Source organism: Taudactylus pleione, unplaced genomic scaffold (assembly GCF_031769625.1).
Source record: "Taudactylus pleione unplaced genomic scaffold, aTauple2 ptg000189l, whole genome shotgun sequence".
NCBI classification, from domain to species: Eukaryota; Metazoa; Chordata; class Amphibia; order Anura; family Myobatrachidae; genus Taudactylus; species Taudactylus pleione.
Window position 1 is genome coordinate 5,178,379 of NW_028284591.1, and position 24,844 is coordinate 5,203,222.

The window sequence follows — 24,844 nt, forward strand, 5'->3', positions numbered from 1 at the left end:
TATGGGGAATTTCTCATCTACTGTGGGCTGTAACAGCTACCCCTTTATAGGCTGTATTCAGCAGATGTCTCTGACATCACCAATACCGGTCAGCGGGTAACTTTCCTTACTGTGCGCGGCTGATTACACCTACAAAAGTAAGTTGTAGGGTCGCTGAATCGCACTTACACAAAGGAACGGGACATTATCCAATTAATACATCATGTATGCAACAACTGAAAGAAATCTGTAACAGCTGAACATTTGGAAGATAATTATTCTACATAGGGCAAGGAATAAAAAAAAGATGATTTTTTTTTTTACAGGTTTTTGCTATACTATTACAGATGTGTCCTTAGTTGCAATGCGACTAGGATGCACCAGTAGACTGCGATGATTCATTTGAAATGCAACACTTGTATATCTGTGTGCGACTGAGTCCCTGAATCTGTATACGGGGTGCTACATTGTAGCTGCCGCAGCTTTTTTTGTTCCCAGTTTCGTTGTGCTTCATATACAGACTGAGGTGCACACAGATATACAGGTGTCACGCATCACATTAATCAGCACAGTCTCCCATATACAGACTCAGGAGCACACAGGTATACAGGTGTCACATATCACATTACTCAGTTCAGTCGTCTCCTATATACAGACTCAGGAGCACACAGATATACAGGTGTCACATATCACATTAATCAGCACAGTCTCCCATATACAGACTCAGGAGCACACAGATATACAGGTGTCACATATCACATTACTCAGTTCAGTCTCCATATACACAGGTGTCACATATCACATTACTCAGTTCAGTCGTCTCCTATATACAGACTCAGGAGCACACAGATATACAGGTGTCACATATCACATTAATCAGCACAGTCTCCCATATACAGACTCAGGAGCACACAGATATACAGGTGTCACATATCACATTACTCAGTTCAGTCTCCATATACACAGGTGTCACATATCACATTACTCAGCGCAGTCGTCTCCTATATACAGACTCAGGAGCACACAGATATACAGGTGTCACCTATCACATTACTCAGTTCAGTCTCCATATACACAGATATACAGGTGTCACATATCACATTACTCAGCGCAGTCTCCCATATACAGACTCAGGAGCACACAGGTATACAGGTGTCACATATCACATTACTCAGTTCAGTCTCCATATACACAGGTGTCACATATCACATTACTCAGCGCAGTCGTCTCCTATATACAGACTCAGGAGCACACAGATATACAGGTGTCACCTATCACATTAATCAGCACAGTCTCCCATATAGACACTCAGGAGCACACAGATATACAGGTGTCACACATCACATTACTCAGCACAGTGTGCTGGTGCGTCCTAGTCGCATCGCGATTTAGAGGATTTTGTGGGAAAATATAAAAAAAAAAAACCACACGATACCACACACTTAGTAACATGGTACCTTGCGGCTCACTCACACCAGGCAAGCCGCGCTGCAAGGTGTATTAAGGCTAGATGTATCTACAGATGTGTCCTCATACATCTGTGGGGGTTCAGCGGTCAGACGAGGAGCTCGATGTGCATTTATATTGAGGAGTATATTCATGATTGTTACCAATTACTCACTTCATCTTTGCCAGGCTCAGTCAGTTGGAAAGTAAGAAAAGACAGTACATCGTGGTCATCTGTAACAGAAATAAAACATTTCAAATATACTTATATATGCACATTTCCTGTCATCTCAATGATAGAATGGTACTCTGCTCCTTCCCTCCTCACATGGGGCTATCTGTGCCCAATCCTCACTAACAGATCAACCTGCTCCACCACTATATAACTCTGTCTGTGTAACTTCCTGCTGCCTCCATTCCCCTCCTCACATCATGTCACTGCCCCTGTCACATGCAGCCCTGCCCTCACTAACACATCACTCATCTCCTGATATACTCTGTGCTGCTGGGGACCCTGCACCTCCCACTATATAACGCTCAGTCTGTGACTTCCTGCTGCCTCCATTCCCCTCCTCACATCATGTCACTGCCCCATCACATGCAGCCCACCCTCACAACATGACGCAATCCGTGCCACATGCAGCCCTGTCCTCACTAACAATCACAGGAACGTACAAGTCAGCGACACCAAACATTAAGCTCTATTAAATCCTGAAATACCGGACACTGCTGTAAATCTAATTATCTACAGATTGCTCCTGGCACAACAAGGTCTAAGCTGGGGATGCAACCCATGAACAGAAACTAGTAAAACCTGTCAGGGGTTATAAGGCAGACAAATAAAGGAAACTGGTTGGTCCCCAGGCCCCAACCAGAGGCTACAGACAAAGCGTAATACAGAGGAGGCTTTAACCTGCGAGTCCTCCAGTGGCAGCAGATACCCCGAAGAAACCTTGCTGGGGCAGAATCATGTTATTCACTTTGGCGCAGAACTCGTAGTCATCCCTGTCAGGCGTGAAGCCATTGTTAATCATCACCTAGAAACACAGAAAGCAGGACAATACAGAGATGTGCTAACTATACCAACAGCACGTCGCTTCCATTAACAGCGTGACACACTTACGGTTAGAATCTTCTGATAGTACGTAATCTTTGCCCGTACGGGGTACGGCTTGTTACGGAAATCTCTCTGGCAGGACGACAGCGCTAGTGTTGAACCATCACTGAAGAAAAGAAGGATTAAAAACAGTTATGTTACCGCAAACCCACATAAAAAAAAAAATTAAATACATTTTAGGGCTATAGTTAAAGGGACTATAACACTATTTTAATTTAACCTCTAAATGTCTGTTAACTGTGGAATGCACATAAATATTGCCCGGCTCGCCATACCATAAAAGAGGCCACGGCTTCACTTCACTTCCCCATTACTCTCCTGTCAATCTTACTGGACTGTTCTCTGCAGTGAGGTCGTTCTCATACAATTTAAGCTAAAAGAAGGACCAGTTAAATTTTATTTAAACACCAGCCAAATTGTATTCATGTTTGGGGTAAGGTGCTCATTATCCAGATGGTCAGTATACAGAAAAACAAAAATCAGGAGGAAACCTAGATAAACGCTGGTGCTTAGTATCAGTGTCACAGACAGACATTACTGAACGTCTCTCCTTCAGGTCACTAAAGGGCAGCAATACTACACTATGGATAGGGCTATAGCAGGGGCACAGTTTAACAGCAAGCCAAACAAGATGCATAATCAGCCCTGTGACTGCGCATGATAGGATGACTGTTATAGAGCTATGCTTCGTCCAATAACAAAAAAAAAAAAAAAAAAAAAAGCACTTCAATTAGAACAAAGCATTTAATCAGAAGGAAATTAAAAAATAAAATAAAAAACACTTACCTTTGATGATCATAATGCAGCTTGCCATTATTGCCCACAATCATAATGGTAGGATTGTTTTTCTAAAAGAAAAAAACAGAAGAGGAAGAGCATATCCAATTGGTAGCGAATTTTCCAAAAACATTGTGCCGTGGGGATTTTCAACTGAGCGTGAGATATTAATTTTTTGGGGTACCTGCAATTTATTTTTTTTGCGCCCCTTCAGTCTAGTTTTTCCTACAAGGTTTAAAGCTTCAGGTTATTAAGTTTTATTATGTGATGAAATCCAAATCCATACAGGGGAAGGCCCACAACAGGCTCCCCGAGTCAAAGTTCTGCCCAGTGTACACCAACAGGAGGTCCCACCTGGGACCCTAACCCCCCTAAAACCTGGCCAGGATCCAACTGGACCATCTTGCAGTGGTTTCATCCAATCGGTGCAGGGGTGTCCGAATGCATAACCGGAAAAACAAAACAGACTAATGAATTTTATATACAAGATATATAAAAGATTGTAGGGACTTGCCTCAGAACCCCTAAGACACAACCCCTATTGACTAATTATGCAATTAAAAGTTTCCAATTGCTTAATTTGCTCTATTACTACATGTCATTATTGGCTGTCAAAACCAATAATTACCCCAAAAATTAACCTTTTCATTAATTAATGCACCCGAATTGAAACAAAAAATAATTGCTTCATGGGGATGGGGGAGGGGGGATTGGAGTTATTCACTTTTTTCTACTTTCTTTTGCATTTGAGTCTAAACGAAAGTTTATTTTATAAAATGAAATATTTTATTTTTTTATTATTAAAGCTACTAATAAATGAACTTTTTTTTCTAGGTTTTTCTTTTTTTGTACGAAATGAAAAAAAAAAAAAAAAAAAAGTTTGGTTTTTGTTAACATCTATTATTTTTTATTTATTTTTTAGTGGGAACAGGCCGATTTCCCCATTTTTTCCAAATTTCAAGTGGGTATATATATAGATTTTTTTTTTTTTTTTTACAACAACTTAAGACAGACTTTTTTTTTTTTGGATACCACAGGTATTGGGAGCGGGCATACACGCGTTAGTCCAAATTTGTTTTCGTGATCCGCATAGTTTATTGTGGTCAAAGCCGTGCGAACAATTATGTATGCCCCTAATTTAATACATGTACAATTATTGAGCTGTAATAAAACTTATTGTTAAAATAATAATGTAGAACACTAAATTAATATCCTCATTGGGTTTTATAGTTATCAAGAGACGAATAATCTGGACATAAATAAATTAAATACATGAAACGAAAGGGGAAGATGCCCCTGCCTAAATGAGTTTACAATCTAGGTGTGTTAAAGCAATAATTGTACTTGCTATGGGGAAAGTTTGTATGGCTATTTAGTATTTGGGTTGTGGTACGGCATTTTGTATTTACCGGATGATAAGATCTACAGGTCCGGGAGGGATGAAATCAGGATAGCCACAGACGGTGGAGGGGAGGAACACGGATATCATTGGGTCACTAAACTTCTCTCCTATTGCTCAGACATCACAGAGTTCAGAGACAACCCACGAGAGTGAGCTGTCAATTTCATTCCTGCTCTATCAATGGCCCCTGCATAACCAAATTGCACTATTGCAGCATCTGGGGACACACTCAGGCTGGGAGCACTGTATGTATCCAATGGAAGCCTTTCAGACTGTTTTCTTGTAGCAGATAGAGAAGAGCTACACCTTTTTGCCCTGTTGGGGTCTATTAGTCTGGACACCCAATATGGCTCTGCATTCAGGACGTCACAATTTAAGGGTCATCTGTTATAGGAGGATATGTATCAAACTTTTGAGAGAGAAAGTGGAAAAGTTGCCCATAGCAACCAGCTTCTAACGGTCATTTCATACACTGGGCTAGATAAATGACAATTAGAAGCGGATAGGCTGCTATGGGTATATTCACCACTTTAACTCTCTGAAAGATTTGATACATCTTCCCCTACAGACTCAGTAATTATCGGTTAAGTAAACTTATCACCATATTCCAGGCAATACCAAGCGTTGGTGATTTCGCTGTAATGAGAATATTTGCCATTAACTGGTCTAATGCACCCAGTAATAGCTGATTAAACAAATCCATCTCTGTGTGTACCTTGGAACATGAAAAGATAAAAGCCAAACAAAGTGCAAGAGTAAAGCAAACAAACCTTCCCATCGTTGTCAAATGAGTCGAAGAAAATCCCCACACCGTTCCACATGTCTGCGGCTCCATACACCTCGCCGTCCATGCCTTGGGCTGACGTGTACCATATAGCCTGTGTGTAAAATAAAGCAAATTATATATGCACTAGCCGCTATAAAAAGGACAAACAATAAAAAATAAATTTAAAATAAAAAAAAAAAAAAAACACACTGATGAATGTTTGAGATTCCTTTTTGGAAAAATTACACAATGCAATGACAAAAAGACACCTTGCAAAAATGTTTAGGTTTTAGAGGAGACGATTTGCAGTCAGAGGAAAATAAGTGAACCAGGATACATACCAACCCATCAGCACCAATTCTGCCACGGCCCGTTACCCGAAACGTCACTTCCACTTCCCAGTTCTCAAAGCTTGGGGCTGATTTTGTCCAGACGGACCCTCTCTGGCTCTTCAAGGATGTGGTTATCCGGATTTGATCGGCACTGGGAATAGCACCTACAAGAGGATGAAGAGTATCACTAATAATCAGACATTACAGAAGAAACTGGTTTCTAGTGAAAAAAAAAAAAAAAGATTTAAATGTTTTTTTTGGTCAGCCTACAAATAGCTGCCACTGCACTATGTGCTGAGAACCAAAAACATGCACAAAATCTACATGCAATTTCCATTACACGCATAGAGTTAACAAAAGAGGTATTAGTGCAATTATTAATGTTCCCGTTAGGCTGTTTTAGTGGGGTGTCATGCCCTACCCCATTTTAAAAGGGCAAAACGCGCCCTGCCCTTACGTGGGCGGCCCGCTAAAACAGCCTGCCCTGGGCTTTCCACACCCGCGGTCACGAACACTGCCGGGTGAATCCTCCATAAGTGCTGGGCATGCCCTCAAGTGTGACAAATTGGAGGCGTGTCACACCCCCTCCCCAGCCAGCAAACCTAAGGCGTTCGCAGAAGCTCCCTACCGGACCCCACCCCCAGCGCTCTGACCTTCCTGCAGCCTAGCAGGAACACTAGCTAATATGATACTATGGGTTCATATAAACCCTACATTCAGAATGTCAACATGGTTGTAACGTCGACACAGAACATCGTCAACATTCTGTTTTTCTACTGATTCTGACCCAAACGGCAACCCTATGTCTCCTGGAAATATTAACGTTCCCACTAGGCTGTTTTAGCGGGGCGCCGCACGCAGCCAGATTTCAAAAGGACAGAATGCACCCTGCCTATTGGCGGCATCCTCCTAAACAACCTGCCGGATGCCATCCTACCCTGCAGACAGCAGTGTCCTGCGGGTGGGAAAGATTGAGGTGCACCGCTCACCGTTGGTGAATAGATGTGGCATCTATTCACAGTGAGGTAAGAGCTGGGGGGCAGCCCGCCATGTCTGTGCGCTGGGCATGCCCTCAAGAGCGATGAAAAGGTGGCGCGTCTTAAAGACACGCCCCTTTTCTCGTGGTCTCACCTCCTTTTGGACAGGTGAGTGCTCTTTATACTTACCCCGCACTTAGAATGAACACTAAATGTCGACATTATGACGATGTTGACATTGTCCATGTCTACTTTCTGCCAATGTTGACATCAATGTTGACATTGTGAATGTCAACTTGTTAAACGGCAACATAGTGAATGCACGCAGATACTAAGTGATGGAAAATGCACAGATTGTCACAAACCAAAAGGAACATTCAGCCAATAAGAGAAGCCCCTGCATTTGCAGCCATTTCTTAGGCCTGAATAGTTGCCTGTTTGAATTTAGTCGTGGTCAAGGTCTTCCTCGCAGAGCACTTTCTACCGTCTGTCTCTTGCCTGCTCTCCCATGTCCTTGTTCTGTTTATCTGTAGGGTTTGTTTTCCCACACAACAGGACTTTTACATCATAAAGGATCACAATGAAGTTGATTGGAAGGCCAACAACCTTACAGCCGTCCCACATCGCACATACACCAAATATGTATTTTTACATTATCAGATGAAAATTTTAAAGCAATTACTTCTTTTTAGTTTTGTGATTAAACCAATCGGAACATAATGTGCGCATATCACGTCTGTAGTTGCTTACCCATATCCAAGTATTTGAAAATGCTTCATAAAAACTAAATATTGAAACATAATTGTTTGCTCATAAAAATAAATGTATATTCGGGATCACGTTACTCTTCATCAATTATACCCATTCTACATTACTGTACATCAAATTTACTGACATTTGTTTTTTATTCTTCATCAATTATACCCATTATACATTACTGTATATCAAATTTTACTGACATTTGTTTTTTTTCCATATTGGTAAAATTTTTGTCCTAATAATTTTCTGCTTTTGGAATTACAAGTATAAAAAGAAAAAAAACAAAAAGAAAATATTTATTTTACGTAACATGTATGTAGATGTACAGGTTACAATCATAGAGGCTAAATGTAGCTCCTAGTTTCTGTTTTTCAGAGTTCAGAGACAGTGCAAATATTAGACAAAGCCACCGGGCATTACCTGCAGGGACACATCAGCATTAGCTGGTTTGTCAGTCATGGGAGGGGGAACTGAAATTACTACGTGTCAAATAGCTGTGCTGTCACTGGGTTACGCTACCTAAGGCTACTCTTACACACATGCAGGCAATGATTGTGTTAAATAATATATATATATATATTTTTTTTTTTCCCCAAGCCAACCACATATACATGCATAATCAAAAATATTAGTTGACACTAAAGCTAGGTACACACTGGAGCGACAGGCATTTGTTCTGACATGGGAAAGAAAATGCCCATCGGCAGTGATTGTGCTTCCACACTGGACGACTTTAATGAATGACGTAACGATCAGTTATGGCATTCGTTAACAATGCACTGGCCGCTAGCGATTTTGCCGGAGCACGCAAACAAGCGTACAGAGCGATGTAGGCGATATGTCGTTACGAAACAGCGTGCCGGCCTGACATCGCTCCAGTGTGTACACAGCTTAACGCATTTTAAACAAACACCAAATAGGCTAGGCAGGAAGACATAACAGATTTGATGCATAGCGCTTGACAACACAAGTTGGTTTTGCGATGTACGATTTGAGAAATCCGATTCCACACATGAAAATTGTAAAAATACAATTACGGAATTTATTTTAAATCTCATTAATTATTATTAAAAGGATAATGTCACAAAAAAACGTTCAACTGTTATTCCCGAAGCCAGAGGTTCCCAAACACGGTCCTCAAGAAACCCCAACATTTAAGATTTTAGAGATATCCATGGTTGAGCACAGATGGAAAAATCAAATTGACTGAGGTACTAATTAGGACACCTGTAGACAAGCATAGATATCCTTAAAACCTGGACAGTAATGGTGCGTATAAACGATATCGTTTGATCGTTCATATCGACCGGAATATTACCTCTTTTAACGACCAAACGATGGTCGAGGCGCGGGCATCGACCATCGTCCGTGCATGCAGGCCACATGGTCGATATCGAGCCTGTTTACTATAGGGACCAGTTATAGTAGTTGGGGGGTTGCTGCACGTGCTGGATGTTCGATCCAGCACATACAGGACGATCAGATAACAATCGCTGTCTGAGGGTCTGACCGTGTGTACCCTCCATTAGGGTGCCTTCAGAGCAGAGTTTGGGAACCTCTGACCTAAGCAAAACTAAAGGGTCCCAGCCTAGGAACCCTAAGGCCACCGACAATGGCAAACAATAGCAAGCCATAGCGAAATGCATTTGTGAAGCACAACGGAATATGCTGACACTATACAAGTAACTGTTAATCAATAATATTAAAATGCTCCATGACAAGGTTTAGCTGCATCCCCACCTGTGGTCATGCACCCCTATTACCCAGGCCCACCCACGGTCTCAGCGGCCATGTTACGAAGAACTGACCCCACCAGAACTGGTAAATTGGGAGAACTCAAACAAGCACTGATTGAACAGAACTGCAGCGAACAGGGGAACAAACAGCAGCCACACCGCCAGCGGGAGAGAGTTCGTGTAAAGTACAGACTAGGGGTAACTGGCATGGATCCACCAAAGTTCCACTTGGTGGAAAGAGGATGTTAATTTAAGTTAGTTTCTGGATTAAATTATCGTTTGCGTGTGTTTCCAGCCCCACAATCCAAAGACATACTGATGGGTTAATTGGCTTCTGACCAAAGATTAACCCTAGTCAGTGTGTGTCCATGTGATTATAGTCTTCATTCTAGCACCCTGCACCTGTCACAACCCGTGCAGTTCCACTATCCTGCCTGGGGTGTTGCTTTCTGCTCTGGTGCTTCTAGCACACTCAGCTGATGCAATAAGCTCCTGAAATACAGCAGTTTGTGTACTAGAACACCAAACCAGAGAGTGACACTCCAAGCAGGAAAGAAGAACTGGTGCAGGGTGCTAGAATGAACACTAATGGTGTACACACGGTATGATTAAAATGCACGATATGAACGATAACAATCATATAGCTATCATTCATATTGCACATTTTTCTGTGCCTCTAACCCACCAATGACCTGTGATGCGCGGGCACCTATGGACAATAACGATATCGTCCATCGCCCGTGCATGCAGGCCAACCTGGTCGATATCGACCAGGTTACTATAGGGACCTGCGATCATTGGTGGTGTGCTGGATGATAAATATCGATCATCCGGCACACCCGGGAGATCGTTCAACAATGTCGTTGACGATAGTCCCGTGTGTATGCACCATAAGGGTATACAGACTGTAAGCTCCACTGGGATAGAGGCTGATGTGAAAGACTGAAATTCTCTCTGTACTGCACCATTTAAGATGTGTGCGCTATATTTATTTCTTATTTATTAACAGTTTCTTATATAGCGCTGCATATTCCGTTGCGCTTTACAATTGGAAACATTTATAGAACAAAACAGGGTAATAACAGACAGATATATAGGTAGGAAGGCCCTGCTCGCAAGCTTACAATCTATAGGATATATAAATAATTGTTAATTAATAACAATCGTGCAATCAGACACACGGATGTCTATGGAACAGCTATACCGTAGCTAGTTCCATATGGACTCCCAATTATGGGTCACGGTATTATGCAATTCATGGCACGCAATTCTGCGCTAATAACCACCCAAGTAGCCTGGCTGCGTGCCAATAACTCACTAGCAGTACTTAGTGACAGAATGACAGGGCAGGGAAATGCCACCAATAATTAAATAGCAGGAAAGGAACTGTTCACAAATTTACAAGAGCCAGATTAGTTGCACAATACTAGATGAAGCCAGCACGCAGTAAGCCATTTACTTATTGCCTGAAACAAAGGGCTACTGTGTAAACACCGGCTGCATACAGCTCGGCTAAGAGCAGACAGTAACCTGTCCCATAAATAAGACTTCACAGTCCACAAGTTATTATAGTGAAGGTTCTGCAAAGATAAAGTCAATACAGACTATGACAAGTTATCACCCCAGCAGCACTTTCCCGGTATTCAGTGTACAGAACTGTGCCGAGCCACATAGCTGCCAACCTGACTCTTTGGCACAGTACGATCGCAGCCCACAGAGGCTTTTCCAACCTGAACACGACTGCATAGTTTAAAAGGCGATTTTGTTAATAGGTAAATAACTAGCTCAGCAAGGACACTGCACACGGGCAACAAGTTGGAAAAGCAGAAGCAGCCTTAACAGAGAGCTTAGATGTAGTGTGATCACATTCCCCATCTGCTTTTCCAACCAGATCAGGGACCAATGTATCAAAGGAGCATTTTAAACTTATATCTCAGACCCACATTCCAGTTGAAGATAAGAAGTGGGAAAAGCAGAAGCAACTTGATCAGGGGGAAGGGGGGGGGGGATTTGGTCGTGTACAGGTGCTGGGACCATATTGATGTCCATGAGACAGGTGTAGGGACATACTGCGCCCCTCCCCCTTAACCCTCACCTGCTGTTAAGGAACTACAAGTACCAACAGTCCTGTCAGGGCAGCAGCATGTGTCACACTGACAGCTGTGTGTGTGAGGGGGATAGGGTATAGCAATGTGACACACAGGCTGCTGACCCATATCTGTGATACACCCTGGGGGGGGGTTTACCGCCACCGCGACCCATACTTACTGCCCGTGTGAGTCCAGAACGGTACTGAGCCGTCGCTCTGCACCAGGTAAGGGCCCTTGAAGCTGTATTTATACTCGAACCTGCGGTGAGCCGGCTTCTGCTCCTCCTCCGCCCGGGCACCGCGCAGCGAACAAATGAGCAGAACCGAACACAGCGCCCGCAGATGCTCCCGGTGAATGGACGCCGCCATCTTGGACGATGCTGATGTAGCTGGAGGCGGGGAGATCCTGCAGAGCCAACAGGGCGCTCGCTGATTGGTGGTCGATGGGTACGGTGGGCGGGGCCAGCCGCGCTGCTGAGTCAGTTCCATGCTGCGTGTAGCAGTGCGGTCCTCCGGCCGCAGGGGTCGCTGTGGACAGCGCTCGTATTTACTATGTCTTCCACTTCCTTCAAGGTCCTTTTTGCCAGTACTACTTACCAGCCTCATAATGAGGGCAAGCGGAAGTGGCGTTGCTCATAGCAACCAATCAGATTGTTTTGTCATTTTATACTATGTACTAGAGAAATGAGAGCTGGAATCTTATTGGTGTGAATATAAAATCAGAATCTGTGTTTTAAAACAACATAGTAATGTATGAGAAAACAACCTATGAGATCATCAAGGAGCCTGTTCATTATTAAGCCCCTGATACCCCCACCCCTTGATTAAATATCTAACTTGTCCAATGGGCAGAGGAGGAGGGATACGAATGGATCACACTTTGTGGTCCGGGCCTCCTACCCGATTATATTTCCCCTTCATTGTAAGGACGCGGGTGTGACCGTGACGTGAGGGTGGAAGTGTGGTTGCGTGACCTCACAGCGCTGTTATCTTGTCTGGGCTGGAGTATCTGGCCACAGATAGTGGAAATTTGTACCCTTGCAGGCTCGCTTCGCTCGTCCCAGGTTACTAGTCCCCGTCTGTGTCCACGTGCATAGTAACTGATGACGTCAGGGTCCTTTCGGTGAAGGGCATCTAGATGCTACCATTACAAAGGAAAGGGACTCCAACTGCGGAGTCTTACGATATCTGAAGATGGTGTCAGCTTTTAACACTTGATGGATGGCCAGCAGCCATCCATAAAGGAGGTACCTATATTTACTTACTGCTCTCCGCGGATGGTGGTGGGAACAGAACCATTCTCATAGAATCGTGTTATAATAACACCGACCACTCCCATACTCCCGCAGTTATTCGGGCATCATACCTACCAAGTGTCCCGATTTCAGCGGGACAGTCCCGTTTTACAGGCACTGTCCCGCTGTTCCACCTGTGGGCCGCGATGTCTCGCGGGTGAGGTGAAGTTGGGGAGAACACTCTCACACCCCTGAGCAGCGGAGAATGGATGACGTAATTTTCCACTACATAATTAATGATTTATAAAGACCACCCAGGGGCTGATTCTGCGTTCGATGGATCTCTGTGTACGGACGCAAATGGCGAGTCTCAGCTTATGGCACATGCGCAGGTGCGAATTTACAAATTTGTGCATATCTCCGTTCAAGGGCGTTTTAAGAGAAGAGAGGGCCCGTGTGCAGGCCCCCCTCCTCCCTTGCGGCACAGTAGATTCTGGCTTGGTGCCAGAATCTACTGCGCATGCGCAGGTCTCCGGGAGAATGGCGCATGCGCCTTATTCCCGGGGCCATCAGTGCTGCGCATGCACAAGCCACCAGGAAAATGGTAATTTTCGCTATTTTCCCGCCATTTACTACGGACAGATGTGTATAACACTATATGGGTTCAGGGTGTGCCGTGTGGGCCATCCTACCCATTATAGATAGGTCTCTGTCTCCGTTCTGTTCTGAGTCAGATGGAATTTTGCTTGGTCTGCCCGTGAAATGGGGATTACATAACAGTTGCAACCGCGTCTGAAAAATAGGACAGAGCAGATTCAGATTGAAGCCACATGGGGCCTGATTCAGACCCACTCGCGAGCGGCTGTCCGCTCGCAAGTGGGTCGATGGTCTGCACTGCGCATGTGCACGACGGAGGGAGCTCCGTCGTGCGCATGCGCGAGACGCGACGAGCGAAGGACTTTCCTTCACTCGTAGTGTCTGATCAAAGGGGGCGTGCTGTCGATGTTGATTGACAGCACGCCCTCTTTGGTGGGCGTGCCGGGGCGTGCCTCCCAGACGGAGGCGTTCCCAAGGGAACGCCTACCGTCAGAAGCCGGCCCCACTGACATCACTAGTGATGTCAGTGGGAGTGATTTTGGCTCTGATAGAGCCAATATCACTCCGGGCCTTGCGGTTGAGAAACTCAACCGCAGGCTTCTGCTCGCAGTGGCGATGGTCGCGATGGTCAAGACCATCGCGACCATCATCCTGCACGCTCGTATATGCTGTGGGTGGTGACCCACAGCTATACGAGCGTCCAGGAGGACGCTCCATATTTATGGAGGTGGGCCCTGATTCAGAGCGAGCGCTCTGGTCAGAGCGTCCGGCTCTGAATTAGGGCCATGGATCTTTGTGTTAGCATAAGGTAGTACGAGGCTTCTGCAGCATCACGTTAGCACAGCCATTTTGTGTCCGACTTAAGGTGCATACATGAGGTCAGATCAGACAACGACCAGATATCGTCTGAGCGTCCTGCATGTGCTGGATGATCGTTATCGAACATCCAGCACATGCACCAACCCCCAAACTACTATAACGGCCAACGATCGCGGGTCCCTATAGTAACCAGGCTAACCTGTTCGATATCGACCATCCGTACGCTGCGCATCGACCATCGTTTGGTCTTTGAAAGGGGCTAAAAAAATGGACAATGTAAACGATCGAATGATAAACGATATAGTTATCGTTTATATCGTCCTGAGTATCTGACCGTGTGTATGTACCATTAGTATTAGCCCCCAATTGTATAATGATTGCAATTGAGAAATACATTGAATACATACTTGCCTACCCTCCCGATTCGGCCGGGAGCCTTCCGAAAATCGGGTGCCGCTCCCGGCTGCTGGAAAGGCAGGCAAGCCTCCTGGCGAGCTGTCCGAAACTACCCCCCCCCCCCCTCCCCGGCATTGTGAAATTGTGAAGCGGGGGCAGGACCACGATGCGGATGATGCGATCACGCTGTCACGCCCATGCTCCTTCCCCAGTGATGCGTCATCGCCGTCTCACACCACCTTTTGCCGTGACACGCCCCCCGCCGTGGAAGCCTGTCAGTTTCCTCCCAGAAGGAGGGAGCTAAAAGTCAGCAAGTATGGTTTAATATCCAAAATAAGAGTAATTGTACTGGGTAATTAGGAGGGGGGCAGAAAAAATGGGGGCACTCTGAGTGATACATTTGAGTATGTCCCTGGAAATTAGAGACAGCTGATTAGCGTTGGCAGTGCTTCATATCTTTCAGCTCTGGACTGGTTCCAGTAACATAACTCCCTATCTAGGATAAACTCTTAGCTCCAGGCTGTCTGAGGAAACCCTGCTTCACACTGCTGCAACCACTTCTAACCAAGCTCCAGCTCTGCACAAATAAAACTGGTTAAACCCCAACCTGTCTCATCCATGATACACAATAAGGGCATAAGGGGTTTGGGGAAAAAAACAAAAACAACATATTTATAAATGGGAAAGAAGTAGATGCAGGCAGGGGGATGCAATCACCCTGTCAACAGTCATAGGGGCAAATTTACTAAAGTGAGAGTTTTTCGAAGTGAGTTTTAAAAGTGATGTTGCCAATAGCAACCAATCAGATTCTAGCTATTATCTTCTAGAAGGTGCTAGTTAAATGTTAAGTAGAATCTGATTGGTTGCTATGGGCAACATCACTTTTAAAACTAATTTCTAAAAACTCTCACTTTAGTAAATTTACCCCATAATGTTGACACCCCAATGTCGACATGAAACATGTCGAAATCTGCACAATGACGACATGTTCACAATGCAGAATGCCAGTATCAGGGTTAAGGCCCCCACACACGGTATGGCTTATTAAACAATTTGGACAATTTTGACCGATTGGAATGACAAATCGTTTAAACGATTGCCGAAGCGCTCCTGATGTCGCTGATCGTGGTCGCTGATCAGTTGAACCTGCAGTAAGGTATCGACCTATCTTTCACGATTTGGCACACATCATTCCGTGTGTGCGTACGATGGACGATTTGTCGTCACTGATCCTGGCCACTCCCCACCACTACTTTTAAATGTTCCAGCAGATGCATTGTGAGGTTGTTTGCTGCAAATGATATATCATTAACGATTTGCAGTCGTTAACGATCCACCTATATTGTTTGCTCGTTTGTACAGTCGTACCATGTGTAGGCACAACATTGTTTGTCCGTGAGTGTTTAGGAGTTCAAGGGAAATCGCAAACGAGATTGGATCGTTTGCAAATCATACCGTGCGTGGGGCCTTTAGGCTGAGGAGCAGAAGCTTAGGTTAGGTTGCTTGAGGGGAAGGTTAGGGGGGGTTTCTGAGTACCTAAAAAAAAACCAGTATCCCCTCCCACTGGCTGCATAGAGGGGGCAGGGCCAATATCAGCCCTGTCCCCTCCCCATATCACTGTGAATTGTGTGTATGTATGTGTTAGTGTATAAGTATGTATATGTATGTGTTGTGTGCAGGGGTGTATCTAGTGATCCAAGCGCCCCTGGCAATATAATGGACTGGTGTCCCCCCCATGTAGTGCCCCAATAGTAATCCCCCCTATGCTGCATCGCCCCTAGTAATAGCCCCCCCAATACAGTGCCCCCAGTAGTAGCCCCCCTATACAGTGCCCCCAGTTCTAGTCCCCCCATACAGTGCCCCCCAGTAGTAGTCCCTCCCTATACAGTGCCCCCAGTAGTGGCCACTCACCCCCTAACTTGCCCACAGTAGTGGCCACCCCTATACAGTGCTCCCAGTAGTGGCCACCCCCATAAATTGCCTCCAGTAGTGGCCACTCCTATACAGTGCCCCACAGTAGCGGGCACCCCCCCATAAAGTGCCCCCAGTAGCGGCCACCTCCTATTTCAGTGGCCCCCCTTGTAGTGCCAAGCTTACACACACAAGCACACACACAAGGAACAAAAAAAAATTCAACTTACCTGATCCCCGCTCCTGACGCGACCGCCGCTGTCCGCTCTGAGTCCCGGCCCACTCTGCTCCTGGATGGGAGAGAGGTCATGACGTATGACGTCTCTCCCATCACATGCCTCGGGGGGAGCCGGCACACGGAGCTCATTAGTGAGCTCCAGCCGGCTCCCTCCGCGGATGACGCAGCAGCAAATGAGAGTCTGTCTGACTCTCATTAGCTGGCTGCTATTACAAACACACAGCTGCCGCTGGCAGATGTGTGTTTGTAAACTGTGTAGGGCAGACCGCTATCATTGGGGTCTGCCCTACACTTGTGGGGCCGGGGGACTTGTCCACCCCTTGGCTACTGGTGGCACTGCCGGGCGACGCCCCCCCTTTGGTCGGCGCCCCTGGCGAGTGCCATCCTGGCCAATGGGTAGATACGCCCCTGGTTGTGTGTATGTATGTGTTAGTGTATAAGTATTGTGACACAGTTAGGTTAGGGGGTCCCTCTCCTGGGTAGAGGACTCCTTCCTTTCACACACAGCAGCTGGGAAACAGTACGCCAGACTGGATGCAAGTACAAGCTGGTCGGCGCCAGTCTTTATTGTGCAATGTAAGAAATAACACAAAGAAAACATAAACGTAAATCCTAGCCCTGTCGGGGCACTAACTTCACAGGTAGTTCCCTCACTACCAGAACCTGGCAGGGCCTAATGCCCTCACCAGCAACAAGTGCACAGCACAACACTTACAGTTAGGTTTTCAAGTGTCTCTGAGCAAACTCCCTGTCTGCTCTCCCAGGTGAGACAATCAGCCCTAAACAAACTAGGCTTATATTGGCCACTCTCAGGGGGAAAACTAACAAGCCTGTTACCAGGCTGCGAGAACCAAAACCTGGAGTGGTCATGGGTGGAGCCCTCCCTCTCCTCTCACCCACAACCCCCAGGTCCCAAACCGGCTTTTCAAAAAGCCGAAACTCAAGCCTGCTACACTGCAGACTTTCTCCTGGGGGTTTAAAACACAAAAGACAGGAATCTGGGACAAATGTACCTGCCACAGACCACTTTACCAGTGATCCTATCATATATCCCCCCCCTTTGTTTCGACCTGTGGGGCGGAACAACTGAAGCCCCCAAACAATGAACGCGTGACAACGCGTCAGCATTGGCCAGCGGGCTTCCTGGCCTGTGTTCCACTGAAAATTTAAAAGTTTGAAACGCCAAGAACCATCTTGTAATTCTCGCATTACTGTCCTTATTTTCAGACATCCACTTCAGAGGGGCATGGTCAGTGATCAATTTGAACTTTCTTCCGACCAAGTAGTACCTGAGAGCCTCTAACGCCCACTTTATGGCCAACGTCTCCTTCTCCACTGTGGCATAGTTTCTCTCATGTACATTCAACTTTCTGCTAAGATAGAAAATAGGGTGTTCCTCACCCTCCTTGTTCTGGGACAGAACCGCTCCTATACCTACTTCTGATGCATCGGTTTGTACTATGAATTCCCTTTCAAAATTAGGAGTCATCAGGACTGGTTGGGAACACAACGCTACTTTCAACTCCTGAAAAGCTTTCTCTGCCTCAGGACTCCATTCTACCATGACTTTTTGTTTGCCTTTGGTCAGGTCAGTCAGTGGGACTGCCATGGTGGCAAAGTTGGATATAAACCTCCTGAAGTACCCCGTAATTCCCAAGAAGGCTCTCACATGCTTCTTATTCAGAGGCCGTGGCCAGTTTTGTATGGCATCAACTTTATTGAGCTGAGGCTTTATCAGGCCTCTGCCAATGGTGTATCCCAGATATTTTACTTCCTCCATGCCACTTTTTTGGGTTGGCTGTCAAACCTGCCTTATAGATGGAGTCCAACACTGCTTGTACCCTGGGTAAGTGAGTCTGCCAATCAGGACTATGAACGACCACGTCATCCAGATGAGCAGCCGCATACCGTCTATGGGGCCTTAGAATCCTGTCCATCATTCTTTGGAAGGTAGCAGGTGCCCCATGTAGCCCGAAGGGCAACATCTTGTACTGAAACAAGCCCTCTGGCGCTGAAAAAGCTGTCTTTTGTTTGGCGCTCTCGGTTAACGGTACTTGCCAATACCCTTTGGTTAGGTCAAGAGTGGTTAAATACCTTGCCGTCCCTAGTCTCTCAATCAGTTCATCCACTCTTGGCATCGGGTAGGCATCGAATTTTGAAACACTGTTCAACTTTCGGAAGTCATTGCAGAAACGCACACTCCCGTCGGGCTTTGGAATCAACACAATGGGACTTGACCATTCACTATGTGATTCTTCAATAACCCCTAACTCTAGCATATTTTTAATTTCTTTCGACACCGATTCTCTTTGTGCTTCTGGTAACCTATAGGGCTTTAGATTAACTTTAACCCCTGGGTCAGTGATGATGTCATGTTTAATGACCGAGGTTTTCCCAGGTACGTCAGAGAACAGCACCCTATTTCTAATCAGAAACTCCTTGACCTCTTGTTGTTGAATTGCCGACAGGATTTTTGCCACTGTCACTTCGGGAACTAAGGGCCCTGGACTTACTGGAGGGTCTCGGACAGCCGACAGTACCGTTCTATCTTTCCAGGGCTTTAACAGATTTATATGGTATATCTGTTCCGGCTTGCTTTTCCCCGGCTGGTAAACTTTGTAATTGACCTGCCCCACTCTTTCTAAGATTTCAAAGGGCCCTTGTCATTTAGCCAAAAGTTTATTTTCCACAGTGGGAACCAATACTAACACTCTGTCCCCAGGAGCAAAGCTGCGTAACCGAGCATTGCGGTTGTATACCCTCTGCTGTGCCTGTTGAGCCTGTTCCAGGTGCTCTCTCACTATCGGCACTACCGCAGCAATTCTCTCCTGCATTTGAGAAACATACTCAATCACCATTTTGTAAGGACTAGACTGCCCCTCCCATGTCTCTTTGGCAATGTCTAGTAACCCCCTTGGGTGTCTCCCATACAACAAGTCGAAGGGTGAAAACCCGGTGGAGGACTGGGGAACTTCTCTTATGGCCAACAATAAATACGGCAATAAGTAGTCCCAATCCCTACCATCCTTGTCGACCACTTTCCTAAGCATGTGTTTTAACGTCTTGTTAAACCTCTCGACCAGCCCATCGGTTGGGGGTGATAAACCGAAGTTCTTAACTGTTCGATTTTGAACAGGCGGCATAAAACTTTCATGACTTTGGACATAAACGGTGTACCCTGGTCAGTTAGTATCTCCTTAGGTATACCCAGCCTGCTAAAGACATGAACTAGCTCTCTGGCAATGGTCTTGGTTGACGTATTGCGCAACGGGATCGCTTCCGGGTACCTGGTAGCGTAATCCATTATGACCAGAATATACTGGTGTCCCCTGGCAGACTTCATTAAGGGTCCAACCAAATCCATCGCTATTCTTTCAAACGGCACCTCTATAATAGGCAATGGAACTAGTGGACCCTTAAAATGTGGCCTGGGAGCATGATACTGACACTCAGGGCAGGATGTGCAAAAGTCAGACACCTCTTTATGAAGCCCGGGCCAGAAAAACCTCTGCATTATTCGCTCAGTGGTTTTCTCTACCCCTAGATGGCCTGCCGTTATATGACCATGGGCCAGATCCAACACTGTTCTTCTGTAGGCTTTGGGAACTATTAGTTGTTCCACAATATCTTCCCCCTTCTTAGTCACCTGATATAACAAATCCTGACACATTGCCATGTGGGGATAGGACAAAGTACTATGAGGGTCTACGGGTTTACCATCAACTACTTTTACATTCTCCCTGGCTTTTACCAAAGTAGGGTCATTCAACTGCTCCACGGCAAAGACCTCTCTTCTGACCTCTAAATCAGGCAGACGATCACTTGGCCCAACAACACTTCCCACCTCAATGGGAGGCACATCAGTTGGCGGGCCACCGTCACGTTCCGCATTCTCTAGTTCACCAACCATAGTAGAAAAAGGGAATAACTCTGACTCAGAAGAACCTCCCTCCTCCACTACATCGACAACCTTCTCAAATGGATCGGGGTTGTTCACCTCTGGAACAAAACGGCTTTCCCACAACTTCCAGAAGTGAGCAAAGTCTCTCCCCAATATTGCATCGTACACCAGACCATGCACCAAACCCACAGAAACTATAGCAGAGCCACATGGTGTCTCGATGTTCACCTCGGCCATAACATAATATCGAGTATCCCCATGTATGCAGGTCACACCCACAGTTTTCCCTGTATGCCTCAAGGGGTTCACCAGCTCAGCTTTTATAAGTGTCACCAAGCTACCAGAGTCTAACAGTGCCTCTACTCGGTTGCCATCTACAGTGAGTACACACATGTGCTTATCAGTCTCAGCCTGCCGGTCAGCCGTACAGGCTGTCTGTGCAAAGAAAGGCCCCCTGCGGTAGACATGAACAGTATCACATTGCCTAGGTTCAGTTGTAAGTGAACAATTAGCGGCAATATGGCCGAAGCCACCACATCGGAAACACTGAGTCATATTAATGTCTAGTCATTTACGGGGCAAGAACCTTCCTGGCCTGGCAGGCCTGTCTCCAGGTTCTACACCCTCAGTCTTAGGTACATTCCACCGCCCAGCACCCTTCTCCCCTGGAACAATCTTACCAGTGTCTGTGGGAGGTCGCCGGTGCGCCATCGGGGCTCGGTGGGGCATACTCATCAGCTCTTCAGCCGCCACGTACCTCTCCACCAGCTCGACCAACTGGTCTGCGGACTTAGGGTCTGCATGGCTCACCCACTTGCGCAGAGTCACAGGTAATGATCGCAGGTATCGGTCCATCACGACCCTTTCCACGATCTGTGGTCCCGTCAGCGTCTCGGGCTGTAGCCATTTTGAGGACAGATGGACAAGGTCATGCATCTGTGAACGTGGAGGCTTGTCCCTATGGAACTCCCAGCGGTGGACCCATTGGGCACGAACAAAGGTGGTGACTCCCAAGCGAGTTAGGATCTCCTGTTTTAGTTTTTTATAGTCCTTGGCATCAGCCAGGCATAAGTCGAAATATGCTTTTTGTGGCTCCCCAGACAATTCTCCCTTTCGGCCGTTCTTTCAAATGCGGCGAGATAGGCCTCCACATCATCGCCCGAAGTCATCTTTTGAAGGAAGTGACTGGCTCGTACGGAGTGAGTGGGGGTGGGAGGACCAGTAGCAACATCTCTGGGCCGGGCGACCAGGTGCTGTACCACCTCTCTTATGGCCTGGCTGTTTTCCGCTAAGGCCTGGTGGGTTTCCTCAATGGAGACCTGTTGAAGTCTGTTAGTCTCCTGCTGAGCTGCTGTAGCTTGGAGCAAGGCCTTAATAATGTCCTCCATTTTGTCCTGGGGTGTAGGTTGGAAGCTGAACCTTGCCTCTCTGAGCATTGGCTGACGCCTCCTCTATGGGACTCCAAGGACACAGTGTTATTTCCACACTCACGAATTGGGTGTCTGTCCCTTTAATTTTTAAATGGAAAGTTTTCCTCTTGCTGCAACTTTAGTGTGTGTGGTTGCCCGCATTCTCCACCATATTGTGACACAGTTAGGTTAGGGGGTCCCTCTTCTGGGTAGAGGACTCCTTCCTTTCACACACAGCAGCTGGGAAACAGTACGCCAGACTGGATGCAAGTACAAGCTGGTCGGCGCCAGTCTTTATTGTGCAATGTCAGAAATAACACAAAGAAAACATAAACGTAAATCCTAGCCCTGTCGGGGCACTAACTTCACAGGTAGTTCCCTCACTACCAGAACCTGGCAGGGCCTAATGCCCTCACCAGCAACAAGGGCACAGCACAACACTTACAGTTAGGTTTTCAAGTGTCTCTGAGCAAACTCCCTGTCTGCTCTCCCAGGTGAGACAATCAGCCCTAAACAAACTAGGCTCATATTGGCCACTCTCAGGGGGAAAACTAACAAGCCTGTTACCAGGCTGCGAGAACCAAAACCTGGAGTGGTCATGGGTGGAGCCCTCCCTCTCCTCTCACCCACAACCCCCAGGTCCCAAACCGGCTTTTCAAAAAGCCGAAACTCAAGCCTGCTACACTGCAGACTTTCTCCTGGGGGTTTAAAACACAAAAGACAGGAATCTGGGACAAATGTACCTGCCACAGACCACTTTACCAGTGATCCTATCACAGTATGTATATGTTAGTGTATAAGTATGTATATGTATGTGTTGTCTGTATGTATGTGTTAGTACATACTTACCTACTTTTGAAAAAGCATTTCAGGGAGATTGTGAAAACAACACCTATGAGCGTGCGGTAAAGTACTGCTACATCTGAGAGGTGTGCCATTAAAAACTGACTTACATCCACATGTAAACGAGCCCAAAAGCAGTCAGTAAGATCTATTTGTAGATGAAAATACAATGATAACTTTTCAGAAAATGCATGTAGCCATTGCATTGTGCATTAATTTATAACCAATGGAGGGAATTTATACTAATGTTCCCATTTGAATGTATATATCTGTTTTTTTAAATATAACAGCTTCACAATGGAGAGAAGGTGGAATCAGGGAGATTGCTGGACTCTTCAGGGTGTCAGGGAGATTGCTATTTGCTACTATTTCAGGGAGTCTCCCTGACAATGAGGGAGAGTTGGCAAGCATGTGTTAGTGTGTATGTATGTGTTGTGTGTATATATGTGTTGTGTGTATGTATGTATGCATACCTCTCAACATTTCATTCCAGGTAGGAGGGACAGTTATGGTCGAAAATAGGGGACGTGGCCTATCAGCAAGGGGCGTGTCTTCACGGGAAAGGCCACACCCGCAAGTCACGCCTCCGTTTTCGTCATGCTGGGGGCTAGCCCAGCGGGATCTGGTCTAAAGATCTACAGTACAAAGGTAGACAATGTCTAGATAGACACCAAATGTTAGACAGTCAATTGGTCGACAAGGACAAAAGGTCGACAGGGACAAAATGTTGACACACTAAATGATGACATGTAGGAAGGTCGGCAGGTACAAACGGTCAACATGGCACCCCTGCAAGTTCCTCGTGGCAACCCAGGGTGCTACATCACACAGTTTGGGAACCGCTGACTTATACATTAATGTTGCAAAATATCTTTAATTGCATAATCTTTAATGTTCACATAAATTGTGCGCTTGTGCGTATCTCGGATTCCATCCTATTATCATGTTAGGAACATTATCTTAGCATTTACTATCTTATCACAATCGAGCACAGCAATAAAACAATATAGATAACACAACTGCATCTTAGTATCACATAGCAGCAACCTGAAAAGAAATGAGGATTATAGTAAGAACATATCAACATCTTCAGCAGAGCCGTAACTTATACTTCATAATATAAATTAAATAGGTGATCATATGGAGTCAGGTTCAGACACCTATCAACAATATTAAAAAATTATTAAAAATAAATAATAATAATATGGTAACAACTCAGGAAAAAAATAGATAGGTAGATGAACATACACAGCTGAAATAACCAAGGGTCAAAACCCTACACAAACAATAATATTGGAAATAACAGTATAACTGTGAAGACTGTGGAAATGCAGTATGAGTAATATAGATACTACCGAATATAAGCCGAGGTACCTACTTTTACCCCAAAAAACTGGGAAAACTTATTGACTCGAGTATAAGCCTAGTGTGGGAAATGGCAGCAGCTGGTAGTGCCCCCAGTAGTAATTCCCCCTGGTTGTGCCCCCAGTAGTAATCCCTCCTGGTAGTGCACCCAGTGGTAATCCCCCCTTTCAGTGCCTCCAGTGGTAATCCCCCCCTGGTAGTACCCCCAGTGGTAATCCCCCCTTTCAGTGCCTCCAGTAGTAATCCCCCCCTGGTAGTACCCCCAGTGGTAATCCCCCCTTTCAGTGCCTCCAGTAGTAATCCCCCCCTGGTAATCCCCCCTTTTAGTGCCCCCTGTAGTAATCCCCCCCTGGTAGTGCCCCCTGTAGTAATCGCCCCCTGGTAGTGTCCCCTGTAGTAATCGCCCCCTGGTAGTGCCCCCTGTAGTCCCCCCCCCCCAGTAGAAAGAGATGTGATAAGAATAAAATAAAAAAATCATTTACCTGAAACTCCCGCTTCTGGTCCCTACACTTCACTACACTTCACTCAAGTATAAGCCGAGGGGGTACTTTTTCAGCACAAAAAATGTGCTGAAAAACTCGGCTTATACTCGAGTATATACGGTATGTAACTTGCAGTCTGACAGATAAAACTTGAAATAGATAACCACTGAATGTTACAGTGAATCAAAATGTAGTCCCAGGCACTGTCTGTGAGAGATGGATAGTGTATAGCAGTCAGCACTGACTAACTGGCAATGTAGCAGCTCCC

The 24,844-nt window shown here is 45.8% G+C and overlaps 1 protein-coding gene across 1 annotated transcript in view; it reads right to left on the reverse strand.

The window, feature by feature from the left end:
* The window catches only part of LMAN1 (lectin, mannose binding 1), a 35,751-nt gene extending 23,954 nt beyond the window's left edge, over nt 1-11,797 (reverse strand). The window contains exons 1-7 of the mRNA XM_088476479.1: nt 11,560-11,797; nt 5,829-5,983; nt 5,492-5,599; nt 3,329-3,390; nt 2,549-2,648; nt 2,339-2,462; nt 1,601-1,659 (exon numbers count right to left, since the gene is read on the reverse strand). Coding sequence (XP_088332605.1) covers nt 1,601-1,659; nt 2,339-2,462; nt 2,549-2,648; nt 3,329-3,390; nt 5,492-5,599; nt 5,829-5,983; nt 11,560-11,749 — 798 coding nt within the window. The 5' untranslated portion in view covers nt 11,750-11,797. The remainder of the gene's footprint in view (nt 1-1,600; nt 1,660-2,338; nt 2,463-2,548; nt 2,649-3,328; nt 3,391-5,491; nt 5,600-5,828; nt 5,984-11,559) is intronic.
* Between the last annotated feature and the right edge of the window lie 13,047 nt (nt 11,798-24,844).